Source organism: Falco biarmicus, chromosome 2 (assembly GCF_023638135.1).
Source record: "Falco biarmicus isolate bFalBia1 chromosome 2, bFalBia1.pri, whole genome shotgun sequence".
Classification (NCBI taxonomy): Eukaryota; Metazoa; Chordata; class Aves; order Falconiformes; family Falconidae; genus Falco; species Falco biarmicus.
Genome location: NC_079289.1, coordinates 90,986,880 through 91,009,912, shown reverse-complemented (window position 1 = coordinate 91,009,912; position 23,033 = coordinate 90,986,880). Strand labels below are relative to the sequence as shown.

The 23,033-nt window shown below is 41.3% G+C and overlaps 1 protein-coding gene across 2 annotated transcripts in view; it reads right to left on the bottom strand.

Annotated features, from left to right (window-relative positions):
* RPS6KA3 (ribosomal protein S6 kinase A3) overlaps positions 1–17,379 on the bottom strand; it is an 80,355-nt gene extending 62,976 nt beyond the window's left edge. For both annotated transcript variants that reach the window (XM_056327153.1, XM_056327154.1), the window contains exons 1-2: positions 17,152–17,379; positions 4,018–4,074 (exon numbers count right to left, since the gene is read on the bottom strand). In XM_056327153.1, the coding sequence (XP_056183128.1) occupies positions 4,018–4,074; positions 17,152–17,223 (129 nt within the window). In that variant the 5' untranslated portion in view covers positions 17,224–17,379. The remainder of the gene's footprint in view (positions 1–4,017; positions 4,075–17,151) is intronic.
* Between the last annotated feature and the right edge of the window lie 5,654 nt (positions 17,380–23,033).

Below are 23,033 nucleotides of genomic sequence, written 5' to 3'. Positions count from 1 at the left end.
TCCATTGCAGTGCACAGTTAAACAGAACTGAAAGGAGTTTCAGTGGTAATTTAAAATTAGTCTTTATCTTGCACCAAAATCTGAAGCACTCAAAGAATGTCACATCCTAGCTGAAGTAGTATTTAATTAGCTGACAGACAGCAAAGGCTAGCTTTCAGCTATAACTGACTGGGCAGCCTTAGTAATGTTTTGTTTAAAAAACCCCACGTAATTATTTTACATCACTATTAGCAACATTTTACTCGCCATGACCTAGAAATAAATGCAAAATAAGCTCCTAAAATACTGGTCTGAGGCATTAAAAAGCTAAAACAATCTTAACCAAATAGCTCAAGCATGACAGAAAGAATATTAAGAGAAATGTTTTTATTTTTTGATGGTCATATTGTGTTAAGATAGGTTGCTCCCCAAAAAAGCAGCACTTTGGAAACATCTGAAGAAAGCACAGGAAACCACTTTTAAGTAATCCTGCAATTACCAAATATTGAAAGGGAAATGTGACAGTTGTGGTGGGCTAACCTTGGCTGACTTCCAGACACCCACCCAGCTACTCTCTCACTCCCACTCCTCAACAGGACAGGGGGCTAAAAAATAAGGTGAAAGAAAGTTCATGGGTCAAGGTAACAGGCAGATCGCTCACCGATTACCATCATGGGCAAAGCAGTCTCAACTCGGGGAAAATTTATTTCTTGCCAATTAAAAATGAAATAGGACAGTGAGAAACAAAGACAAAACTAAAAACACCTTTCTCCTCACTCTCCCCTTCTTCTTAGGCTGAACTTCTCTCCTTCATTCCCTACTTTTCTACCTCCTCCCCTGACCAAGCAGTGCAGGTGGGATGGGGAATGGGAATTGCAATCAGTTTGTAATTCTGTCTCTGCCGCTTCTTCCTCATTTTTCCCCTGCTCCAGTGTGGGTCCTTCTCATGAGATAGTTCTCTTCAAGAACTGCTCCAGCATAGGTTCTTTCCATGGAGCCAAGTTCTTCAGGAATGGACTGCTCCAGTGTGAGTTTCCCATGGGCCACAGTTCCTATCAGAGAAAACCTGCTCCTGTGTGGGAGTCTCTCCATGGGCTGCAGGTCCCGCCAGGAGCCTGCTCCAGCATGGGCTCTCCACAGGCTGCAGCTTCCTTCAGGGCACATCTACCTGCTCCAGTGTGGAGTCCTCCTCAGTCTGTAAGGCATCTGCTCCACCGTGGTCCTCCAATGGGCTGGAGGGGAATCTCTGCTCTGGAACCTGAAGTACCTCCTGCCTCTCCTCCTTCACAGGCTTTGGTGTCTGCAGGTCTGTTTCTTTCACACTTTTCTACTCCTTACTCTCACAGCTGCTGCACAGTGGTTTTTTGCCCTTTTGTAAACATATTATCATAGAGACATACCACCAACATGGTTGACAGGCTTGGCTTTGGCCAGTGATGGGTCCATTTTGGATAAAGCTGGAACTGGCTCTGTCATACATGGTAGGGCAGCCCCTCCCACCCCCCTGCTCCTGAAACCTTGTCATGTAAAACCAGTACAATAAAGAATATAATTCTAGCAGACAAACACGAAACAAAAAAGTTCATAGGAAGATGAAGTCACAGACTCAAAACAAGGAAGTTATCATCAAGTGATGGCACTAGTCAGAATAAATTAACAAATCAAACCAAAACTGAACACTTTCCCCAAAAGAGATGTTCTAGTTTGCACAAAAATCCCCTTCTGGTGTTGCCTTCTAACTAAAAAAATATTGTTCCTTTCTTACTCTTTAACACTGTGCTACTCTAGAGTAATCTGGCAGCACTTGCCTTGTTCCTTCACTGTGTGCTAAAGACAGCAGAGCCTTGCATGCCATGACAAGGAACCAAAAGCAGCTACATAGTGCAGGCTTTTAATCTACTTTTCATACCCGCTTAAGAGCTACATCTACTGCTGGTATGGGAAAGGCAACTCCACTCATTATCTGAACTGGCTCTGTCCACAACTTCAGCAGAAACTGCTATGGCATTGTAGTTACATCCACGCTACACAGATGTAAACAGCTTTGACCATCTAATCGCAAGCTGACGTCTGCACAATACCAGCATACGAACCCTGAACTCCAACCAAATGTGGGGTTTAAAAAACTGTGGTTTATTGTTAAGGCCACTTATTACCAGGCTTAACAGTCAGCTAGTACTCTCTAACAGAAAACTACAGGTAAACCACTAAAGTTGCGTTCGAGTCCGAGAAAAAAAGCATCACAATAAGAAGCCTGAAGTCACTGGTATCTTCACAGTACGGAATTTTGTAAACAGCAAGTTTGACATGAAGATAAGGAACTTAAATTATCAATGAACCTTCCCGACTGTGATCTTGTCTTTAGCAGCACCTCTATTTTCAAGAAGCCTGGGTTAAGAATTCATTTGATTAATGCCTCTCAATAACAATAGCAATGTTTCACATTTCTTCTTCTATAGTTTCACAGTCCTTTCTCACCCTTGACACTCCCCTGAAAGACTATCGAAAGCTGAAAGCAGAAAGGAATATGAGGTATGAGCTTTTAGAATTTACAGATAGCCGAAATGAAAAGGAGTTATGGTGAAGGAAGAAAGAAGGGATAGATACCTGGGGTTTTGTATTCACTTGCTAGTTCAAGCTCAGAGTGACCACTCTACTCCTGTGTGTGCTTCACAATGCATTAGTTTAGAGCTATTTAATGCTTACTGCCCAGATCTGATTTACACCACTCAGATCTACATTAACAGTGCAGCCCCTGCCTTTGGCTATTGCATCACTATGAAAATTTCAGTAAGCATGTTTCCGCATTTAGCATCTTATCTGAAGCAGAGAAGGGGTCTTAAGTTTGATACCTACAGCTATCATCTTCAGGTATCTCCATGCAAACACTTCTGGAGCCCTTAGCTTTGTCAGCTCTAAACCAATGAACAGTTCTCTTCCATTCCAACTTAGCCAAACTAGCATCACAAGAGTAAAGTTGCAATTCACATCATCAGAGGAAAGACTTAATACACACTTGGACCTCAATGGACTAGCTTTGCTATTCCTGAATGTACTCAAATGTGACACATCTAAACTTTTCAACCAGAAGCCCAGGAAAAGGACCTAAAACTTTGTTTCCTCGTTCTATGAAGAAAGGGAATAGACAGAACATTCCAGGCTAATGAAGATTTATCATGCAAATAATCTAGTTTGACACAGATCAACAAGGAAAATATGAAATGACTAATGCTGACAACAAAAGGGCACAGACAGATACTGCCAAGAAATCTCATGACAGCATGGAAAAACAAAGGTGATAGCTGCTGTTATACATTGCATATCAAAATAGAAGAGGCAAAGCTATGGTGTACCCTACCACGCTGAAAGAATCATATTTCATACAGCAAGTACACATGTGTCTGCAACTGAATCTGTGTGGAATTTAACCATGAGAGAACTCTTTGCTGTGTGACACAACCCCAATTGAAACCTTCACTATTAATAAAGCATACTCTGGAACTCATAGATGCAGAATATTTTCACCTATGCACTGATGAGACTAACAGAAGCCAATGGAAGTGCTTTACTCGCTGGCACTGGGAAAAGTGGGTAGTAAAACCCAGTATGTTTTTAAGGTTTGCTAAGACAAGAAAAGAGGAGATCAACCTCCCCTCTACAGGAATGTTATAACTAGCCACATCTTACCATCAAACCTTTTCACTCTCTAACACAATTATGATTTCTACCATATTCACCTTTGCGCTTTCCACAGGAAAGCCTACCTCATACTAAAAACACTAGAGATAGTCTATATCATACAAAAATACTAGGGAAAGCATAAAAGTTCATCAGAACAAACAGTAGGATACTGAACAAGACAACAGAGCCAGTGAGAAAGAATAGTAGAGCTCTCAAAAGTATTAGTAACCTAGACTGCACCTCATGTCTAGTAAACCTAAACAACAAAACATTAGTGGCAACTGCCTGTAGGTGATATCAGTGTGCTACAATATTGCGCTTTATTACCTGTCTTTATTACAACCATCTTTTACTCACAGTTTGTGTGTTGATATCATCTTCTCCCATAGGTTCATCCACAATTTGCTGTCCATTCTGTAAAAAAAAGATACAGCAAATTACTAGAAATGCTGAATCCAAGTACAGAAATAAAATATAATGCAGATGGGCTTTTATAGCATGCTACTGTACAGGATCAAGTGTTCTCTATATTCTATTAAAAAAAAAGTCATTGAAAGTAAACACAGAAGACCGCATACTGCTGGCGCGCAATGCCACTCTCACTTTGATCCTCATCCATTATCAAACTGGATGAAGTCACAGCAAGGCGCACATAAACCATTCTGGTATTTGAAACCCTACCACTACACAGCTAGACATTATTTTCCACTACTACAACTTCCACAAAAGACTTAAAGCTGATGAAGACTGAACAGCAAAAAGCCACAACAAAGAACAGATAAACAGGTTTTAAGAGCAAGATCTTATGTAGCAAGTCAGTCCTTACGTCACCATGACTATGTCAAGAAACTGTTTAACTACAGTATAGCCTTATAAAAACTATGAACACAATGCTAATTTTATTAGCCCACATTTACTTATTTCTGTATTTTTCTAAGGACCATTCTAATTAGCCATAGAGAAATAGGCTTTTGAATTTGAAATTTAGCCATAAAGATTCTAAAAAAGCTTAAATACCTTGCCAGTCAACAAATGCTTTGCTTTCCTTGCCAGTGATACTATACTTGGAGAATCTTTAAGAGCCATTTTTCCCAGAAAGACATAGAATGACCTTGCTTACAGAACAAGCACGAATATTAACAAGTTGTAAGGAAAATACGTATTTTGTAAGTTATGGTACAGGGTGTCACCTAGGGCATTAATTCTTAGTTTGCTCCAAAAGTATAACAGCAATTTAGTATGATTTTAGAAACAAATTAAAAACTATTATAAAAAGTAACATTTTCCGTTTACCACTGGAGGCAGAATTTTAAGTTCATTTGTGCATTGCTTCCCTAGAGAACACAAAGCCTAATTAATCTAGCTTTTTCAGAACCTAAAGTTACATGCATGTAAGGATAGGTATTTTCTAGATGCTAGAAAGTTAACAAAAGCTACTCAGAGAGTCAAGCTTCATCCTACACCTTCTTTCCTACAGTTCAGTTTGTCAGCAGACTTCTTGTGTGGAATTTTCCTAGCATTTTTCTCCAACAATTTCTCATTAATATAGTCTTCCAGGTTGCACATGGCTGGGAGAATCTTTTATATGAAATGACAGATCAGATCCTAACCACTTATGAATTCTGATTTTCAAATATTGCAAACGCACAGAATGTCCAATCTCAGATGATTACCAGCTCTCTACGAAGTTTTCTCCTCAGCATTTTTTTGTTAAAAGATGCAGCTAGATAAAGCTAGGTTATAAGAATTGTGGATTGCCCAAATACGACACAGTGGTGTTTGTGGTTTTTTGTTTTGTTTTTTGTTTTTTTTTTTTTTTTTTTTTTTTAGGGGGTGGGGAGGGGAAGAACATTGGGCTTCTGATTGTCCCTCCAGTGCAGAGTCCTGGCACATGGTAGCACTGCCATTTTCTCACCCTAACTGGCTTCATGAAGATAATAGAGACTTCTAGTATGACTCCAGTCTAGAAGTCATCTTTCCATGACAGAGGACTAGTAAGAAATCAGCTTTACACATTATAGGTTACTACAGAGGTGAATATATTATGTATATATTATATAAGCTTGTAAAAGCTATTTCTGTTAAAGGTAATCAGTACAACCCTCTAGTACAGATAAATGTAATTTGAAAAGATGATGCTCCAAACAGCCTAAATCCCCCTCACCATAGCATCTTTTCCTTATAGCGTGCAGGCAGTAAATACCGTACTTTCTTTCCTTAAGGTTCATAAAAAGTTGAAATTATCAAACAGAAGACCATAAAAATACCAGCTTAGCTAAGTAACAGAAATGAGTGTTTTTAATAAAGCCTGTTTACAAGGAAGCATATTGTGTATACAAGTATCATTACCATCAAGGCCGCAAATCACATACTTCCCCTTTTCTCAAATCTATGGCATATATTTACATTAAATTAACATTTGTATTTTAGTTACACATTTCTATATTCTTTTCAGGCTACAGGACAGCTTCCAAAGTATCACGTCAATAGGAAAAAACAAAACCCAAAACCAGTAGAACAAACAAGACAATTGAGTTTAGCCCGAAAGGAGGAGTCTATAATGTCCTAACAACTAACGATGGCTAAACTCTGGGGCCTAAAATAGGGCAATTTGTGTACCAAAGCCATGTGCTCTAAACTGACACCACATGCAGATTTTCAGAAATAGTGATTCCTGCTACAACAATAATTCCACTGAAGAATAATGTACACTAAGAGCAGGTTAAATAAGAATTTACTACACAGTAAGCTTTAATATTTCACATTTACTATTTTACAGCAACTGAAACATAGTTGAAAGTAGACCACGCTATCAGAAACCTGAGACAAGCCTCTCTCTGAAGACAAAAAGATCACTCTCTTTAAAAATGCTCTAATCTTTAACTTCATTGAATTTTCAAAATTTTATCTGTCTACCAGAAAAAACACAGCAAACTTTTGCAACACAACTGAACTGTTTTGTACAATCTGTTTTCCCTGTTTAATCCTGCATTGCTTTCCGTTAAATTCAACCAATGCATTCCAAACACACTTTTTGGAACTAGGAACAAACTCAAGAAATCAGCATGTGCACCATGCAGTCGTATCTGAGCCAGATCATTGGACTAGCAAGATCTTTTTAAACAGGTCTGCCCAAGCAATGATTATGCTAAAGGAATCACTGGATGGTAGAACCAGTTTTTCTCAGAACAGTCTCAGCCATGTAAGGTAAAGAAGAATATGTATAAATGATTTATGGTTTGCTGGTATATGATACCATTGAATGGAAAGCAGCTGTGTATTCAGAAAGTCTACAAGGTGTACTGCCTTGCTTATGAATTAAAATGTAAAGCCAAAAGGTTCCTGTCAGAAGTGGCAACATCTAAAGCACTGTGGATCGAGGAGGTCAGCAGCATGCTTAAGTGGTGAGCGAATGAAATAGGTTCCATCTTGCTGGGCGTAGACTCCCTCTAGCATTTAACTAGAACCAAGGGTAACTCTCAATGACATAACAGATTGGGACTAGATATAATAGTCTGATGAATACAGAATAAGAGAAGGCTGAATATAATTTTCGCATGTCCAAATTGGTCTAATTCAAAAGACAGAGACTCGACCTTGATTATTCTTCAACTGTACTCCTCCCACAGTGGGACACTAAGCAAGCAGAATGGATCAATTATTTCTAGTAGTCGGCCTCCAAAAGTAGAACTTACTTCAGATGACAGCACAAGAGAACTATAAGAAAACCAGCAGGAAAGTCCAGTTTCTACTTACACATCAGCAACCTATTTACACCATGAAAGAAGGTTGCACATCCCTTATAAAGGTAACCTACAAAGGTTACCACTCAAATACTTCCAATCCACTCAAATTGCACTTCCTAGTCTGTTTTCCACTGGCAAACAGTCATGTTTAGTTACAAATTTGACTCCCAAAAGCTTTTAAACCTGTTGCCACATTCCACTAAATTGGTAGAAATTAATACTTAAAACACAGTTGGGTTCCAGTAGTTTTCCTGAAGGCACATGGACAGGAACACAAAAGAGATCTTACAGGTTCCCTAACTAAGCATAAAACTGACAAACATCAGGGAATCTGCATCAGGCAGCTGGTACGTGAATGTCCCCCATATCAACCAACAGAACGTCTTGACACAAATGTCTATCAACTACAGAACAGGAAATCAACTATCAATATTTCCAGCAATCAAAAATTACAGGTTTATACCCAATGAACTCCTGGGATCTAATCACGTACTTGACTTTCCTGGCAAAAAGACAGTTTAAAAAAGTTTTTTTTTAAAAAAAAATAAATTTAAAAATTCAGATTATTTCATTTCTTGCCTAGTAATCCATACGCATAAATAGCTGCAGTGGAAGGGACCAAAAGTTATCAAGTAGTGGTGTAGGTTAGGGTGTTAGTACTGAGAAAATATAATCATACTAAATACTTTGTAAGAAAGGAGTACATCAAGAAATGTAGCCCACATCCCACCCACAAACAATTAACTGCTTTTTGTGAAGCAGGGAATATCCTGCACTTTACAACTATATATTGATCTACAGTTTTAATGTCACTTGTAAATTTTATTTTTTTTTTTTTACAGATCCAATTGATCTCAGAAGTCTGGCAAAATTGTATTATCTTGGACACCTGCACAACAAACCTAATGCTATTTCCATCTATCTTTCTGATAAGCACTGGATAATTACCACATGGGTAATCTTGCGTGAAAAAATACACCATCTAGTGTCCATAACAGCAATTCAAATTTACCAATTTGGTGAAGAATATTTTACCTTAATACTAATGTCAGGTATCCATCATTCCCATCACAGGTATTTAAACCATATTAATCGAAATATTAAGTGGACAAATCATTATGTTTCTCACAGTACTCTTTTTTCTTATTTTTCCTATTAGTTTCATCAATACTATTACAGATAGCATACACCTGAATTTTTTAGCTTTAGTTTAGTATCTCCATTCTCACACTCTGTTTGCAATTCAAAGTTCTAATTTGAACTTACCTTGCTGAACTTTATGTTCTTTCCTACAGTTTAACAGAATTTTTTTCTGAAGGATATAAGTTCATCCCCAAAGCTTCTTTGATATTAAGACACCACCAATATCTTCTTCCACTCCCAAAACATCTCTGCTTTGCATTTAGTCTATTGCTAGACTACTCTGGGGTGTTTAAGTAGCCTCTGTGCCAAATATTTTAACTTTTTAACTCAATTATGTTTGTCAGTTATTTTAAAACCCCTTACGAAACTGATACCAGTTATAGCTTTTGGTATAACTCTTCCACTATAACTTCAACATTTCCTAATTATTATTATTGGGCTTGAGCATGTCAGTCTTTATACTATTAACAGGGCTCAGTATATTAAGTAACTACTGACTTTTCCGTGTAATGTTTTAGCAGAACCGTAACTCCCAATTAAGATATAAAAGTGTTATATTCTTACACTTAATTGGACAAATCAAGAATTATGAACCATATATAAGTGCAGGATGATGTTTTGAGTACATAAATAAGCACACAAGATAATATGTCTGCATCACATTGTTTAAAAATCATTACCTAGAAGTTTTAACATGCCAATGAGTTACACAAACAATGATTTAACTGTGCTTTAGAGTTATAATTTAAATAGATTATCTGGATGGATCTGAAGTTTCTCCCAGGTAATTCCTAATTCTCAGCTGCCAAAACTTCCAGACTTACCCAGCAACTTTTAAACACAGCTATAGGATATAATAAAACACTTTTTTTCCCCTTTAAACTGAAATGAAGTTTAGGATACCAAAAATAAATATTTCAAAACACACAGGAACTTTAAGTATTATCTATTATTTAGTTATTAAAACACTGGCCATATATAGACCTGAGCACTTACACTCTGGTGTTTTCAAGGGAATCTCAACTGACAGGTAAAGCTCAAGAACTGTGCAGTCCCTGAATTGAGTAAAGCTGTAACAAAGCTTCAGCCTTGTTTCAAAGCAGCACAGAATACAGAATTCTCACTATAATATTCGTAACAAATCTGCTGTTAGCAACACAAGGCACTGCATGGAACTACATTCAGTAAGAGCCTTTTGAACTCCATGCACTCAAACTTGCTATTCTAAGTAGCAATGAGCTACCCCGAGAAAAAAAAAGAAAATCACAGGTCCACAGAAAAAGTTGAAAATAGACTGAGAGGACCTTGAAAGGTCATCCAATCTATCTCAGTTCACCAAGGCATGATCAGCTATTCCTGCAATGTTGCTCACAAGATGTTTATATCTACTCCATTCTTAAATCTTCAGTAAAGGAGTTTTCACAATCTATTCCAGTACTTAACTAAAATATAAGGCTTTAATAGGATCTGGATTAATGACTTGTGCCCTAACTCCTGAGCTGTGAAGCCACACAGATCCAAAGCACGTACCTAAATCCTGACCTGATTAAAACTTATTGTATGTAAGCAGCAGAAGTGAGCTATCAGACTCCTTTAGCTGTTCTCTTCTAGCATATATATTCAATCCATTTTGCATATACTATGCTATAAATAGTACACGCCAAGTACTAAAATCTCCTTACTTTTTTTGTTTTTTAATCAAAAAAAAACCTCCCTAAAGATACAAGTTCTTTACTTTTATGGAACATAAAATTACTGCAATTACTTCTTTTATATAAAGCTTTGTAACTTTAAGTTCCATTAATTTCACATAATTTATTCTAAGCTTTATTGACTAAGGTGACTGACTTCATCCTTCGCCAAGTGTTAAAAGAAACAGCAGGACATTGAAACTTGCCTCTCTGTAGACAATCGGCCTCAGATATAAGCCATTCATTTCTAGATCATTTAGGTACATAGCCAAATTTCCTTAAGGAAGGATACTCTGGCAACTTCAACTATGAGATTTCATAAACCCCATCTACTTTACGCTACCACCTTCTTATCTAATATGACTCAAGAGTATCATTTAGCAATACAGAAAAGTAGTCCCCTTTCCTCCACTGTGAAGCTTTCCTTGGCATCAGCATTTGTCCAGCCCCGTGCCAAGTCAGGTCTGAAAATGAAACTAAAAAAAACCAACTCTGCAGTGCTCAGTGAGTTTAATTCTCTGAATTAATTCAGCTTGAAGTTAGAAAAGTGTCATGGCATTATCCAGATGCCAGACACACAAGCACTTTCTGTAGCCAAAACAATCTCCAAATCATGTATGTTCATTTGTTCAAGGAAAGAAAAAAAAAAAAAAAAAAAAAAAGACAGGGAAGTGAAACTTTCATTTTGTTCCCTACCTGTATGGGTGGTAAATTACACTTCAGGCCTCAATTCAGCAACCTTAGTAAAAAAACCAAACAAACCTAAACAACCAAACACAAAAACCCACACCACCTGTTCTCTGTTCATCTGCTCCAAAGAGGAAGAAGAAATGCATGTGTAGAAATCACCTACTTCAACATATCCAACCACTGCTGCACATATAAAAATAAAAGAAATTCCTTCTCTGCTTACACACAATATCTTAGGAGTGACTCTAGCACCCGACAGTATGCAAATCTTATTACCAAGGCTGTACTTACATGAGAAGGCAGGTATGATTTGCCTTCACTGCCTCCTGCAGTCCCTGGCCCACTGAAATGCCCTGCACCTGCCACGGTTCCTTCCGGAGGGGACTGGGGCACACAAAAGTCACAAGGGAGTGTGTCAGGTCCTTCCCCCGTGAGCTGGGGGCAGCAAACAGCAGAGCAAGGTCTGCGTGCTGCAGTTCCTTACAATGCAGATGCAGGTTTTCAGACATGAGTTGGTTTCTCAGAATCTCTTTGCATGATAAAAACTACAAAGGTCGAAATGTAATATTGAAAACTGAACCATTACTCGTTTATGCTTGTTTTGTCATTTAGCTATTTTAATAAATACTACTAAGAAGAGAGACTAAGCTATGGAGCAACTTCATTGTTTCCTAAAATTCAGGATTTCCAAGGTGACTGTACAACAAATGTCAGCTGCTGGAAGACAGGAGGACAAAGACTCCTCGTTAAGTGAAAAAGAATTGTTTAACATTCAGGTCTAACAGTAACCAATTCTGGCAATCATGTTATGTAAGGAATAATACAAATAATATTCACTATGATCTGATTACATCTTGAAACTACCACCTTCTGCGCCTGCAGGACAAAGATTTTATTTTTCAAAGCTATGTTTTGCTGGACATTTAAAATCACAATAAAGTATCATTTAATCACAACTTCTGTATATACTTTAGCATGTTCTGATAAATTAATGCTTGAAATTAAATGTGAAATGGACATGTAATCAATTTAATTAAATGGAACCTTAGAAATGGTGACAGAAAAAAGACCTATACAATAATAATGTATTTAGAAGACAAGCGCTACTTTTTACACAATTGAATTGCTTCACTCAATAAATAAATAAGTTGGGGGGGTGGGAAACAGGCAGCACGTTTCCTCCAAAAAGAGTTAAGTACAGCAAGCATACCACAGGGGGTTCCTTGCATCAAAGGGAACATATGGTAACTGTTACTGATAAAAATGAGCTAGCAGTAACTTTGTGGTTGAGCCACTGGAGTAGGTCCCTGGAAATCAGAGTTCATCTCCTAGCTCTAGAACACACCCCACGAACCATGTTAGATGGGGTCACTAAGCTGTTGAGCCTCATTTCCCCATCTGTTACACAGGATTTCTCCCCCCCTCTATTTCCAATGGGTGAGGCATTTAATCTTATTTCAAAGCAGGAGAGAATAAGTAGCACAGTATCATGTATGCAAAAGATTCTAACTTATCCAGTTTTACTGATTAAGTTACTCCCCTCTTGAAAGTCACCAAGATTAAAAAAAAACACAATTACAAGGTTTTACTCTTGCCTGAAGAGCTGCTTAAAAAATTCATTATTGGAATACAGCTATGAATTATACTGGGGAAAAAAAACACAAACAAAACCAAACACCTAAAACACCCCCTGCACACACCCCCAAACCAAACCAAAACCCACAAAAAACCACAACAAAGCCAAGTATATCTTGAATGAGTTCTTCAAGTTGATAGATCTGCCAGCTGCCAAGATCAATCAACTCATAAAGCTAATATTTTTGATGTGCAGAAATAATTAAATGCCCACTTTAGCCTATGTATCAGTGTGAATCTAAGTCAAGCATTTCAAATGACAAACTACAGTTAGTGTGACAGAAGACAATCAATTCAAAGACAGCAGACATGCCTTTAAACATGCCAGTCTGCATACACCTACTTTGTGTTAGATGTCCCAGCTGTAACAAGAAATATTACCTATGCTATAACAAACAAAATGACAGCAAGCTAAGAACTGGCCATGTCATAAGAAAACTAACGGAACAATTCAAGAAGTCAAATTCAACACCTTCTATCAGGAAACCAGGAACTGCAGAGCGGACACAATACTGCATTAAGGTACTGAATTCAGCAAAGTAAAGCACCTGTCCCCTCGTACCCCACCCAGCTGACAGCAGGACATCAGTACTATGGCACACAGCAGGATTGTATTAACTAAGAAACAGAGCAGGTAAAATTGTGCCATTAAGGATCTGAGAAAGCTGAAGAACCCCTCACCCACACACCTAAACATCTTTCATGCAGACATGTTTCTCAGGACAGTATTTACATATATGTAGTGCCTATTACCTATCACAGCAGTTTGTGGAATACAGGGTAATACTACTTACTCAGATGAGAATTAAACTGCAAATTGCCACTTTTAACCCTGTGTAAGAAAATGTTACTTTCACAAATTTGTGAAAAACCCAGACTTCAGAATGTCCTGACAGCAGGCATGCATGAGAAGCAACAGCCATCTGCTGCAGAGAATCTGTCTATATGTAAAGACGATGGATAGTCTTGAAACTCCACAGAGACCAGTCCATTTAGGTGATTCCACTGCAGCTTTGAATTGTTTACCTGTGTTGGCTATACCAGAAATGACTGTAAATACAGCCTTTGTTCCTGTGGAACTTAAGTACAACACTGACTGCACAGTCTAGTCCAGAACGTAGAGAGACAAACACAACCACAGCTTCATGACTGCAGGCAGCAAGATATCTGATAAACTTACACCAGCAGTATACATGGACATACAGAATGTCACATTGACATCAGAATGGAACTACAAAGCAAAAATAATATTATACAAGATTCTTTAAAGCATCAGCATGACTGTTAAACATTAATGTCCTTTGTCTTGTGCAAGGTTCAAATAATTCTGGATACAGAAGATAAAACAAGGAATTCTGCAAGAGGGGATTCATACCATCTATTTAGACACCTAAACAGGTGATCTTAAATCCCCTGCCAAGAGCAGTGGAAAAAAATTCTAACTTTCTCCAGAGCCAGTTTAGAGCACCTAAATTAAAACTCCTAAAGACAGATGGCACAAACACTTCCCAGAAAGTCTAGCAAACTGCATCTCCTTATGATGACCAGCTCTTTTCAATGTACCTACCGGTGTCCAAAATTTGGCTGCCATAACTGTATTCATTCTCCTCCACTCAACGCTAATATGCATAGCTAGGAGTAGAGATTAAAGGATCAGGCTAGTTACTCAGGCAGTCAAATACAAACTCAAATCATCAATACTTAATTTGCTTGAAAGCAGATGACTAAGTAACAAGCATATTCTCACCACTGAAAACAAACCTATGCTTGTTATAAATCCCAAGTAGACCCTGAGTCAATAAAAGACAGCATCATTCCACAGGCTTTAAAGGTGTTGGGATTTAAAACAGGAAACTAAAACCAAAACAAAACTACACACTACACTATATAGGTAAATTATTTTTAAAATAGTGTAACAACTTTACACATTGAAAAAGCTGTCAGAGATGTAGTGTGGATCACTGACCTTTGTACCAGTAGAAACAAAAGTCCTGCAACTGATGTCTGAAAACTATAAATCCATATTTTATCTAAAAAAATTGTTTGCGTATTTCTTAAGAAGGACCATGTTCTACAGATCTGCTGTCCTGTACATCTAAGTTACAGCATCTGTTTATGGTTAACTATACTGTCTTCTAAAGTAATCCTAGTTAAAGGTATTTTAGTCCTCCTACTAAATTTGCTCACACATCACAGCAAATCGCCTCCTTGGTGATAGCACTATAAAACCAAATACAGGACTGCACTGGGAAACAAATAAAAAAAAATAATCCAATTAAAAACTCAACGACTTGTTAAGACAAGAAAAGTGTCTGAGCTGAGTTTTAAAGCCCAGTAATTTGTAATTCTATGTGGATAACATGGTGTTACAAGAACTGTCAGCAAATCCGAGAGGTCAGCGGAAACTCTTTACCTGACTCCGTATTACAGCTTAAAGACATTATCACTATCAAACTATGACTGAGATCACAATGAGATTCCAGGTGGATGTAAAAAATACTTTTGCCCAAGGATACTTTCGCAGGATAGGGTCTGTAATTAGGATATTGCTATGCTACAGATAAACACAACTCATGCAAATTGAAAACCTAAGTTATGTATTTAGGTCATTTGTTTACGCATTTGACTGAAACTTACCTGTTTTCACTAAAACATCTTTTCTTAAAGACTCATCTCAAGTAAGCAAACTTTCTAAGTCTACTTTTTACCTTCTGAGGATCATCTGAAAAGCTTTTAAAAGTGCAGTCTGGTCTTTTCAAGAACTGAGTGTTTATTCTAGACTAGGGTGTTAGACTGCAAACCTGTCAGGTCGTTGCTGTTTCAAGTTTTATTAGTGGTCCTAGGAAATTCTTTGGTGATAAACTATGGTAGACTCATGTCAGTGTGTTTAACTTTTTTTTTTAGGAAGAGGTTTCTTCTTTCAAGAAGTTTACGACAGTAGCTTAAATACAAATCATGTCTGCAATACACTAAAACAAGTATAACTGATGACAGACATACACACCTTTCAAATAATCTATTTTGCTACCTTTCCAGCATATATACCATTACTACACGCAGCGAGCATGGAAGACTAAAGTAACAGTTAAGATCTTTTTCTCCAAATCATTAGTCTAAACGGTCTTGCTGAAACATCTCCCCTACCACCTTCTCCCCCACCCCCTAGCATCACACTGCTACTGTAGTTACTCCCCATTAAAAAAACATAAATCATCTAAGATCACCACTTCAGAAGTCAGCAAATAACTGGCAAGAATTTAAAAGTAACTACAGTAACTGGCAAGAATTTAAAAGATCTGTCAGATCAGAACAGCAGATTCTTCTGACCTCCAGAGATGCAGTTACTTTAAGCAGAAGGAAGACAAGACAAACGTCAAAAGGACAAATACTTCTGATACTGCAGAAACTTCGCATTGGTCTCTCTCTTTGCTCCGCTCACTAAGGGGTAAGTCCTAACCTTGCGACTAATTGTTGTGAGCTGGCCTGAGTCCACACCGTTCAAGATCAGCATCACTCGAAGCAGCCTGGCTGCGTATCAGCTGGAGCAGATTCAGGTAGAAGCTGCACTGTCAGAGGAAGCTATTTCTTTTCAGATGGGAGTCTGGTCGCAAACTAGTACAGGCGTTGCGGGCTACTAGGGAATCATGAAGCAAGCACAACTGTGTAGGTGTAGTGTTTACATAGATCCAAACCAACACAGTAGTACACTGTAGGAAAAAAAAGAAGACAACTGAGGGCACCTATGGCCTTGGATGCAAGTGGATCTAATTTCCAGCCGCTCTCATTATCTCAGCCAAGGCAAGCTGGCACGCGTCCTGCCTAACAAGGACGGGAGCACACCACCAACTCCCCGCTACCGACAGCGGGAAGCCACACCGCGCTGCACCGCGGGGACGTCCCCGTAAACGCCGCCAAGCACAAAGCTTCACCCATGCGAAACATCCCTGCGGTTTCCCAAACGCTTGCGAAACTGCAGACAACCCCATCGTGCTCAGATAAGGGGGCAGCGGCACCGGGCGGGGACGGCCCTCGGCCACCGCAGGGGGGGAGCGGCGGCGGGGCGAGGGCGCCGGGCAAGGTGAGGGCAAGCCCCGGCCCCCCCGCCCCGGCGGGGCCGCCCGGGAAGGGAAACTCGCCGTGACAGTAACCAGACACCGCGCTAGAACAAAAGCGCCCGAGTCGGCCGCCACCGCGCAAGCAGGTTACTCCCTCCCGGGGACGGGGGCGGAAGGGGAGGGAGCGGGCCGGGAGCAGCCCGGTCCCGTGAAACACGCCCCGAGCCCCGGCGCGGGGGAGTCCCGGCCGGTCCCGGCCGTGAGTCAGTGCCCCGGGGAGGAAGCGGCGCGCAGGGGCCGGCCGGGCGGCGGGCGACAACGCTCACCCCGCGCCGCCCGCCCGAGCGGCGCCCGGCGCCCCGCCGGGCCGCTGCCCCCGGCCCCTTCCCGGCCCCCGCCCGCAGCCGCGGCGCTGCCCGCCCCGAGCGCCCGCGAGGGGAAACTCCGCCCGTCCCCTGAGCAGCAGCGGGCGCCCGGGTCCCGTCCCCGCCTCGCAACTTTCCCCGCAACACCCCCCCGCTCGCCCCGTACCTCGGCGCTGCTCTCGGCTGCGCTCTCCACAGCCATCTTCTGCCACGGGTCCGCCAGCTGCGCCAGGGGCATCTTCCCCGCCCGGCTCCCGCAGCCTCCACGCTCCGCTTTCCCGCACCCCGGCGGCGGCGAGGCGAGGGCGGCGAGGCAGGCAACGAGCCCTCCGTAGGGCGCGGGACACCCCGGCTGGCTCTAGCGACGGCTTCTGCGGCGACTGCTGCCCGCTGCCGCCGTCCGTCCGTCCGGCCTTCCCCCCGCCCCCTCCCCGCTGCCAGGCGGGGCCGCGCTTCCCCCCTCCCCCCGGCCCGCCGCGCGGGCCCGGCTTCCGCTCACAACATGGCGCCCGGGCCCTACCTGCCCGCCCGACGGCGCCTGCGTGCGCCACCGCCGGGCGGGTCCGCCGCCGCACCGGCCCTCGGCGCCCGCAGGTGCCGGGCAGGGCCGTGGGGGATGGGGGGGCAGCGGGGTGCGCCGGGCTCGGGGGGAGCGGAGCCGAGCCGTGGGCTGGAGGCTGGAGCGCGGCGCTGCTGGAGGCCCGGGCAGGACCGGGTCGGTGGCGGGCGCGGCCGTGCCGCCGCCCCTGGCCGGCGGGCGGGGGAAGCGCTCGGTGCCTGCCGGCGCGGTGCGGGGCCGCGGCTCCCGGCGGCGAGGCCCGTCCGTACTTGGCGGCTCTGCGGCCTCGGTCGGCGTCGCCCAGCGCTGTGCGGGACGGCGGCGGGCAGGCGCGCTGGGCGGGAGGGCGGCCGCGGCCGTGGCGCGACGCTCCCTGCGAAGCGCCCGTGCGGGGGATCGCCGCCGCGGCCGGGCTCGGTCCGGCCAGCCCGAGGGAAGGGGCGGCCGGGGGGGCGCCGGGGGCTGCCGCGCTCGGGCAGGTGAGCCGGGGGGATGGGAGAGACGAAAAGCGAGCAGAAGAGCGGATGGGGAAGTTGCAAGGGGGGTGAGGACGGGAAGGAAGATGCAGCGTTGTGCAGAACAGCATTAGGCAAAGAGGGAGAGGAATTACGATGAAGGAATTTGATTTTATAGCAATGCCATTTAAGTAGAGGTTGGACTGCATGAGTAAGTGTTGCCTTGCAGTGGGAAAGTCATACTGCTGCAGGCCAAGAGCCATGAAGATAAAGCTGTCAAAAAAACCCCCACAGGTTCTGAAAACTGCCCCTATTTTACTTTTTATCCTCAGCTGTTAGGTAGTATGCAAACAGCTGATTTAACCATATACTGAGATCCACAAACATATGTGGTCTTATGTGGTTCTCTTAAAATGTTAAGTGCTATAATAAACGCTCATCCTTTTGCAGTGTCAGGTGGCTCAGCTGATGCAGGAGAAGCTTTGAAACACTAGACCAGCAACTGGAGGTGGGTGCTTGTGTCAGACATCTTGCTGTCGAAGCCAGATTTTTCAGAATTTTGAGAAGGCTGCTTCATCTTCAACAGCTTCCACTGTCCCAAAGCATTTCTAGATTTTGACAGGTCACACGCTTTGTTCCATCCTTGATGAAAAGTTAACATTCTTTAAGTATTTGGAGCTTTTTTTGAGGTGAGAGGAATGGCAAGAATGTTAGTAATTAAAAATGTGTGTACGTGCGTGTGCATGCACACACTGCCATGATGAACACAGGCTATTTCTGTTTCTGCTTGGCAGCAGTTTTGATCCCACCTCATGTTCACGTAAGCATAAATACCTATCTACAAAGAGGTACAAAGGAGTGGATAGGCAGTTGCTCATAATGAATCAGACTTCAGCTGGTACTACAGAAACTTCCATATCTGGAGTAAAAGGTCATAGCTAAATGATCATTTGAAGCCATCACCACTGCCAGGAGAAGCAGCTGTGCCCTCCCCCCCACCCCCCACCCCCGCCTGGTCACTACTGCTCAGCCTGGCCCTTGCATGAGCTTCTCTTTTGAAGTGGTGCAATTGCTGGTGCTGCCACGTGGTGAGTTAGACTGGGAAACAGATCTACGTCAGAACTAGCCCTACCCTTGCCTTCTGTTGTCCTGAAAAAAACCCACCAACCAACCCTATCAAGCTTTGAGTTACAGGTTGAAGAGAGGTCAGGACTGCTTCCTTCAAAAACAGGGGCAATTTGCAAAACTGGCCAGTTATTGGTATGAAATTTAGAACAAGGCAGTAGGAAACAATTCAGTAGTGCTTGGCAGCCTTTATGCTTAACAGCATAATGTTAATAGCAAGGAATCATTTTTTTGTAGTCTGATCAGGTCGCTTCAGTGTCAAACTGGTTGCTGGAATGTTGAATAGGAAGCCCATACTCACAGCAGTCATACATTACGTATTTGGCAACACAAATGACAACTTTTTTTAAAAAATCTTGAGTTTGTGTAAAAATCCACAATGAGAAAAAATGTTTCTTTTCATCCCTCTGGAAATATCAGTTCCTGTTCCCTCACAGGGATAATGTACTTTACATTATCAAAGTCCATGCATTTGTACCTGTCAGGCACATACATCTCAGAATGTGCCATTAGGGAGAAGAACCTAAGCAGCTGAAAAGTGGCAACCACAACAGGAAAAGCGCCCCAAACCTAAGCTTGCATTTAACATGGTTCAGGCAATCCTTTTTTTTGTAAGACTTCCTTCCTCCTAATAAAAAAATTCCATGATCTCCTCTTTTCCTTTCATAGTTGTCTAGTCCCTTCCTGCCATGGGTACCTATTTTAAATTGTTTGAATTAAAAACGCTGGTTAGAAGGACAGAGGGTATCACATTTCAGCTAGCATTTCTAAATTTCATATGTCGGTCATCCTTTGTTCTTCCCTGTATGCATCCTATGAATCCAGAAAAAAGATGAGGGCAAAGATCCTATGTGCTAGCATATGAGGGCTGCAAACAATAGAAATCTGACCTTTTCTCAGGCACTGAAGTATGGAGGGTAGGCAGAAGTATGCTATTTCATTGTTCTGGGGTTTAAGTATTATCACACCACACATTTAAATTTTGTAAAGGAGAAAGCTGCATCAGGATTTTAATAGGAGCTACTATGCAAGAACAGACTTCAGGGCAAGAAAATAATCTGGAAATTGTCTCCACAAAAAAGGGGAAGAGAAACATATCAGTTAATCTCTAGGAGATGCAGGGGATTCTGACTTTCAGATCCTGCTAAGCTCAGAGTTGGATTGTCCTCTCAGTGAGAGGTAAGGCGCTGAAGATATTTTGCCTCAAGACAGAAGCTCCTATTTTTCATTCCTTTTGTCTCAGGCCAAAGCAAGATCATGCTTTCACCTGTGGCAGCAGGCTTTTCCTTTTACCCTCTTTCCCTCTAGGCACAGCCATTACCAGTGACTGTAGTCACTGCTAATAACTGTCACTAGACTTAGCTGTGGGGGTTCATTTCACCTTTGTGTAAGTGGTTGCAACCATATTGCATCCATAGTTTTACATGCATTGCACCAGAAAATTTGATCACGTTCATTAGGAAAAGGGTAGCATTTGGCACTGAAATGACAGTGCTGTACAAAATCCTGTAAACCTGTCATCATATGAATTAGGTGAGCTTCACAAGCTGCACCATTTTTTGATCTCACTTCTAATAATCTCACTAAAAGATCACCCTATTGAAATGGAGACATCTGCTTAATAGGACTTAACCTGTCTTTCCTCACAGAAGGTGTCTTGATAAGTAGCAGAAACTGGGGAAGCTTGCTTACAGTCAATGGTATTTAATGCTTTGACTGGCTTTGAAATAGTACCTACTTACTCTTTGCAATTAAGGCAGAATTAATGGCAAAGTTGGTAAATCACCATAGTCATACCCCAAAAATAATAAGTGTAAAACAGGATTAATTTGCTGATATTACTATCAATAATACTCGGGAGCTTGAACTTGCATTTTAAAAATACAAATAAAAGGGGAGAAAACCAAAGCAAACTATTTATGGCAACAAAAAATACAATCTGACACTCATCTAGAAGGTGTAGTAGTGTCTTAGGTGTGAATTATAATGTAATATCTTCTGGATTAAAATGAATAGAATATGAAAAAGTAAATGCATTCCAGAAGTGTGAAATTCAGTTTCAAGTATTACAACCATAGGACTGAGATGTATAATTTTAATTTAATGCACAAGAAATTATACAGAAGCTACTGTGATTTTACATGGGAAAAAACCTCCTAGGAGTTGTTTTTTTTTTTAAAATCAATACAATTTATTTGTATAGCTAGTAGACGCAGAGAGTCTCTTACTCTCAAGACACCTGGATTCAATTCCTAGCAGATCACAAAGGACGATTGTGTAATTTAGTAAGTCACTTAATATAGATGAGATTCAACTAAGGAGACCTGGTCTTTCTTCACGATGTTTTCAAAAGTGTAAAGAGGCCTTGATTGGAGCAGTGTAAATACAGCCTGCCAAAATAGACTAAGGAAGCCTTAGTGCTAATTAGAACTGGTTGCTCCATGCTGTAGTTGCAAATATAAAGAACATCTCCTTAACCTCATTGGGACACTGAAAGGATGGTTTCATTGATGTTTGGAAAGCTGACAAAGACTGTGGGAAAAGAGAGACAAAGTGCTGCAAGAAGTTTCCAGCTGGTGTGAGTTGTTGTAGCAGAGACGCCAGAAGGATTTGCTGTATGAACCAGGGTTAAAGAGAGTTATAATCAATAATTAAAAAGGGAAGAACTGAAATGAATGTCTATCATGTATTAAGACTTAACCTGACCTTTCAAACAACATCTGCTGAAGGGCGCTTTCACCATTACAGGCCCCTGGATGATGGAATCATATAGGAATGCGAACATTTCCTACCTTTTTCTCTGGCAGGCTTTTCTTTGAAGTTCTGATCTCGCAAGTGTAGTAGAAGATGTGGTAATGACAACAAGAATACTTCTAAATCCTCTGTATATTAAAGATACGATGTCTGACTCACCACTTGAAACTGTAGCTCTTCTGGATGTATGTACATTTACATTAAATTGCACTGAAGGAGTAAAGCATAATGGATCAGATTTGATGGTATTACTGCTCTGAGTTTTATCTGTGGTCACTATAGTAGCAGGAAATATTGTGCCTGTGGTTTCTACATCCTGAGTGGAAATCTGGAATTCAATAAAATATGGTCTCATTACAGCATACCTGTCTCCAACATATGTTCTCATTTTAGTGTTTCCGTACATACAGATAGCTCATATTTATCATCTGAATGACAAAACATACCCTGTTCACCATAGAGTATGAGGAACCTTTTGCTGAGCTTTGAAATCTTACATGGAAACCTGCAATCAAATAGTGAATACAAGTTGTCACCCTGTTACAGTGGAGCTTTGAGAAGCAGGTCAGAGTTTCAGGTTGTGGCATTTTGATACACAAAGGAAGCAGTAGAGTATGAACAAGGATCAGTCTCTGAGGATCAGGGTTCTCCTGGGTTAAATATGACACAAGCTAGCTGTTCACAAAAAAGAAAGAAAAAGGATACAAAGGTGATAGAAGCAGAATATGATACTATATTATACAAGATAGGATAGCAATGAAAAATTTGTCTGCTTGTCAAGTCACTGCTATTAAATACACCAGGCCTACAGGAGGCCACAGTATTATGTACCCTATGGGTCTCCTTCCCTAGACTAGGAGTTTAAGAGTCACATACCTTTCTGTTACTGTTATTAATTTAGGTCTGATTTTTAAAGAGTCTACTGACAAGCAAAGCCCAGTTTATCTAGCATGTTTTGGATCTAACCTTACTACCAATTCGTTTTAACGCCCTCCCCTGTCTCTTCAAAAGCTAACAGCTGTACTTTATCCTGCCTGACAACAGCTGATCTTCATTCCCAGCAGTCTGCTGATCTTTTTTGAAATACCTGCTGTCAAAGTGATCAGACCTAAAAAAACAGTTTGCTACCTCTACTGGTTTGGAAAACCCATATGT